Source organism: Plasmodium reichenowi, chromosome 9 (genome assembly GCF_001601855.1).
Source record: "Plasmodium reichenowi strain SY57 chromosome 9, whole genome shotgun sequence".
NCBI lineage: Eukaryota > Apicomplexa > Aconoidasida > Haemosporida > Plasmodiidae > Plasmodium > Plasmodium reichenowi.
Genome location: NC_033654.1, coordinates 75,746 through 81,327, shown reverse-complemented (window position 1 = coordinate 81,327; position 5,582 = coordinate 75,746). Strand labels below are relative to the sequence as shown.

General features: G+C 21.5%; 1 protein-coding gene across 1 annotated transcript; it reads right to left on the bottom strand.

Moving 5' to 3' along the window:
• Positions 1-436: 436 nt before the first annotated feature.
• Positions 437-4,600, bottom strand: PRSY57_0901600 (hypothetical protein; the record flags this gene model as incomplete). Its single annotated transcript, XM_012907255.2, has 1 exon — positions 437-4,600. The coding sequence occupies one exon, from the start codon at positions 4,598-4,600 to the stop codon at positions 437-439; it is 4,164 nt and encodes a 1,387-aa protein (XP_012762709.2).
• Positions 4,601-5,582: the final 982 nt, after the last annotated feature.

Here is a 5,582-nt window from a genome sequence, read left to right as displayed (position 1 = left end):
AAAATTTTTTTTTAAAAAATTTTTGAATTAAAAAAAAAAAAAAAAAAAAAAAAAAAAAAAAAAAATTTTTTTATATTTTTAAAAAAAAATTTAAAAAAAAAAAAAAAAAAAAAAAAAAAAAAAAAAAAAAAAAAAAAATATATATATATTTTGGCAAAATAAAGAAAATGTGTATATAAGTAATTAATAATAAAAATAATATGTAAAAATAATATATATCTAATGAAAGGTGATAAATCAACTCTTGGATAACATTTGATTAAACTTGACACACATATATATATATAATAATAATAAAATTTTTATTGTTTTAAAAATTTATCCTTCTATTATTTCATTTTAATTCATTTTATTTGTTTTTTTTTTTTTTTTATTTTTTTTTATTTTTTTTTTACACTGTTAATTAATATATAAAGTAGATATCTATTAAAATTTTTTAACCTTTAAAATGTTTAAGTTCAGTTGAAAGAGTATTTAATTGTTTTTGTATATTATCACAGTTTAATTCATTGATATAACTTTTATTAGCAAATTCACTTAAGATGTCATCCTTATGAGCATTTTGTAATGAGTCAATAATTTCTTCTAAATTAGACATTCTATCTGATAATTTTTCAAAATGTTCAATATCTAGATGAAGATTTTTATTATGTATAATATCTTCTTTATCTGTATTTTTATCATGAAAGATTTTAAGAAAACTAACTGATGTTTCATTATCCATTTCGTTAAGTAAAGTAAGTATATCAGTTTGTTCACTTTGTATAAGTCTAAGTTTTTTTTCTAAAGCTTCTTGTTTTTTTTCAATTTTTATTTGATCATCTGATATTAAATTATACATTTTTTCATAATGTGCAACTTTATTATATATATCAATAATTTCATTTGAACAATAATTCATAAAATTAATTTTATTTTTAACAAAAGAAGATAAATTATCAATAATATCTAATATCATTTCTTGATCTAATTCTTTTTTAAATAAAGTTTCATTTTCTTTAATATTATTTTCGACAATTTTTCTTTCATTAGCTAATAATTCCTCTTCCATATATTCATATTTTTCTTCATTTAAATCCTTTACAAATTGAATATCATTGAAATTCATATCTTTTGTATTTTCATTATTTCTTAATGTTCCTTTTGTTTCTTTTAAATTAAAATTATATATAACGGATTCATCATTTTGTTTTGTATGTTCACTTAAGTGTTGCTGTTGATTCTTTGTGATTTTATCTTGATCTTTATTTAATTGTTGATTAAAAGTTGGGGATATATTTTTTGAATTGAAAAAATTGCCTTGTAAAAATAAATTTGATTTATTTTTATTATTTTCTTCATACTCTTGTGCATTTCCAATAAATACATTTTTTTTCCTATTTTCTAAGGATATAAAATTAATCATATCACTTACATTATTTACATCATCATCATTAGAATTCATTTTAAAATTATTTGTTTTTTCATTAGATTCCTTACCAAAAAGGGAACTTGTTGTTTTGTTATTAGATGATATATTAAAAATATTCGATTTATTTTCTTCTTTATTTTTTTCAAAATTTAAATCAAATGGTTTATTAAATACTGAAGTAGGAGAAAAGCTAACTGTCTTAGTTTTGTTTTCTTCATTCTTATTTTTATTTTCTTGTAATTGATTATCGACTGATTGAAACAAACCTTTTTGTTCGTTCCCTGCATTATTTCCAATAGTGTTATTTTTAAATAAATTTGTATCGCTTGAAAAAACATTATCATTTTTGTTATCAATTCCTTCTTCGTTTGTATCTTTTGTTTCTTTTTTTTTACCAAATGGAAATCTCCAAAATTTCTTTTTGTCATCATTATTTTTATCTTCATCACTTTTGTTAACAATATTTTTATCGTCTTCAGTTTTGTTTTCTTTATGTTCACTTGCTTTTACTTCTACAAATAATTTGTTGTTATCTTTACCATCCTGCAAGGTTTTTTCCTTCTCATTATTATTTAAGAGTCCTTTAGAAAAATCAAAATTGAACATGGGCGCTTTCGATAGATTATTTGCTTCTTTTGTTTTATCATCATTTAATATTTTTTTCTTTTCATCATCATTTTCTTTTGCAGTAGCTTTATTTATGTCCGTGTTATTATTACTTTGAAAAGTGAAGGAAGGAGTGGTAACATTTTTATCGTTGGATGGTGGTTTCAAATTAAAGGAAAATGTATTAGTATTATTATTATTATCTTTGGAAAATAGGGAGCTTTTATTATTAGCAGCAGAAAAACTAAAAATACTACTACTATTATTATTATTACTACTAGTAGTAGTAGTAGTATTCATATTAGCCGTTGATGTGCTTTCATTTTTATCCTTTGTGTTTGATGTAACATTGTCTTTGGATGGACTTGCTTTAAAAATAGATGATCCAAAAAGTGACGTGCTTCCAAAGATGTTATCTTTCGGTTTTTCTGTTTTTTCATTTTGGGTTTTAATATCTATTAGTTTTTCGTTTTTGGAAACACTTTCATCCTTCGTTTGTGTGGTGCTTTCTTTCTCATTTAGCGTTGCTGTGGCTTTATTATCATCTAATTTTTCTTTTTCTTTGTCTTTTTCGATTTCCTTTTCTTTGTCTTTTTCGATTTCCTTTTCTTTGTCTTTTTCAATTTCCTTTTCTTTGTCTTTTTCAATTTCCTTTTCTTTTTCCTTTTCAATTTCCTTTTCCTTTTCCTTATCATTCTCCATTTGTGTAGTTTTCTCCTTTTGGTCTTGAACTGCATTAGTTGTCTGTTCCAATTTAGTTGGAGATACAGATTCATTTGTTGTGGCTCCTTTATCTAAAACGTTTAAAGTGGGAACGTTGGGAGCCGTTTCTGTTGTTGTTACTTTGGTTTCTAACAAATTGGTGGCTACATTGTTATTATTATTATTATTATTATTATTATTATTATTATTTGTAGTAGTAGTGGGGGTAAGGAAATTATTTTTAGTTTCTGTTTTATTTCCAAATAAGGAAAAGGCATTATTGAATGTACTAGTACTTGTTGTAGCATTATTATTATTATTATTATTATTGTTGTTGTTGTTGTTAAATAGGAATGGGCTTTCGTTTGACTTTACTTCGGTCGAAAGCTTGAATGCATTATTTCCAAACAAGCTATCATTATTCTTTTGCGCTCCAAATGTTGATGCAAAGGGAGTAGTAGTTGCAGTTGATGCAGCAGTATTAGTTTTAAAAATATCATTGGTATTTGTTTTACCAAAAGCACTAAATGGAGAATTAAAATTGGTAACTAATGGTTTGGCAACACCAGTTGATGTTGCCGTATTATTAGTTGTATTACCAAAAATGCTATTATTATTTTTTTGGGAAAATAAGCTATCATTTTGTAGAAATGTTTTATTACCTTGACTAAAATCTGGAAAGCTATTTAATTTATTGTTTGTATTTAGATTTCCTAAAGATGATAAACCAAATGGTGATGGTGTTGTGTTTAATTTATTTGGATCACTTGATGAAAGAAATACATTATTATTATTATTATTATTATTACTCTTTAGAAATGAAGAAGATTTATCATTTTGGGTAGTAGCTTGTAAAGCCATAGTCTGAAAGGGGTTTACATTATTTTTAGCAAAGGTACTAGAACTTGATGAAAAACCACCACTAAATGTTAATTTATTATTATTATTATTATTATTTGTTGTAGTAGTTGTATTTGTTGTTGTATTCGTATTGATTGCTGTATTTGATGTTGTACCAGTACCCATTTTATTATTAAAACTTGATAAAGAACTTGATGAGTTAGCAAAAATTTGTTTGGCTGCTTCTAATTGTTCTTTTGAAAATAAACCAGATTCAGTTGCTCTACCTTCATTTAATTGACTACCTAATGCTATAGAACTTCCCAAGGTACTTTTTTTAAAAATATTGGAATTATTGCTAGTATTATTTCCAATAATACCCGTAGAAAACCCAGGAAAAACTTCTTTTTTGGCAGCACTGAATAAATTTGGATTAAAAGCATTTGATGAAGCATTATTATTAATACCACCAATAGTAGTACTATTAGTAGTGGTACCAAATAATCCTGTACTTTTAGTTAAGTCATTATTAACAGTTGTAGTATTCCCAAAAAAAGGATTACTACCTTTATTTAATTCATTAGTTTTACCAAATGCACTTCCAAAAAAAGAATTACTATTATTATTATTATTGTTCATATTATTTTTATTCACATCATTTTGTGTATTGATACTGCTTCCAAAAAAACTATTATTTTTCATTATATCTGTTGAACTATTTAAACCAGTATTGTTACCAAAAAGATTACCTGCTTTATTTATATCGTTTGGCTGATTACCCATAGTATTATTGTTAAAAAAACCAGTTGTTTTCATCATATTATTTGGGTTATTACCAAAAAGACTATTATTCTTATTAAGGTCATTTTGATTTGTCATATTATTATTTCCAAAAAATGTATTATTACCTAAATTATTATTTTGAAGGTTCCACATATTATTATTTGTATTTGCGTTTGTGTTTATATTTGTTCCGCTATTATTATTTATGTTATTGTTTTTATTAAACATGTTATTTTTATCCCCATCGTTAAAAAACATTTTGATCACAATATTAAAAAATAAAATGTGATGACTTCCAAGGGGCTCATATATTAATCAATCAACATATAAATAAATATATATATAATATATATATATATATGTTTTATATATTGTCACGTTTTATAAATATCTGTTTTTATTTTTCTTATATTTATATAGACACAATGTTTTTATTTTTAAGGTAATTTATTACTTTTTAAATTAATAAATTTGGAGTATATTTATAAACATAATTATTTGTCCATTTTTTTTTTTTTTTTTCTTTATTTTATTGTTATATAAAACTTTAATTGAATATATATATAACTAAAATTTTATGGGTATATTTATCGAAAAAAAAAAGCTATACATATAATATATATATATATATATATATATATATATAATGTTCAATGTTTTAATATATCACATATTAATATTTTGTATAAATTTTTCCTGTTTTTAACGTTTTGATATAAAAAGGAATAAATATATATTTATACAATACATTTTATTAAATATTAAATATATTTATTTATAAGAAAATTAGGAAATATAAATAATATAATATTTTATATATTAATAAAAAAATCATAATATGGAATATTTAAAAATATATATATAAATAAATAAATAAATGTATTTTTATATATATTATTATATATTAAAAATAACAAATATATATATAATATATATAAATTTCTTTATTATATAATAAATAAGCATGCTTAAAATGAAGCATTTTTTTTCTTCTTTATGTTATATAAAAGCTTTCATAATAAAAATATAATAATATTTTAATAAGTACTTTCAATATTTTTATATATATTATTTATTATAATTATTTTATTATATATATATAAAATTATATGCATGTTCAAAAAAATACAACATTTTTTTTTTTTTTTTTTTTACGATTTTTTAAAGAAAGAAAAAAAAAAAAAATTAAATATTATATATATATATATATATATATATGTTTTATTATAATTTGTATTGC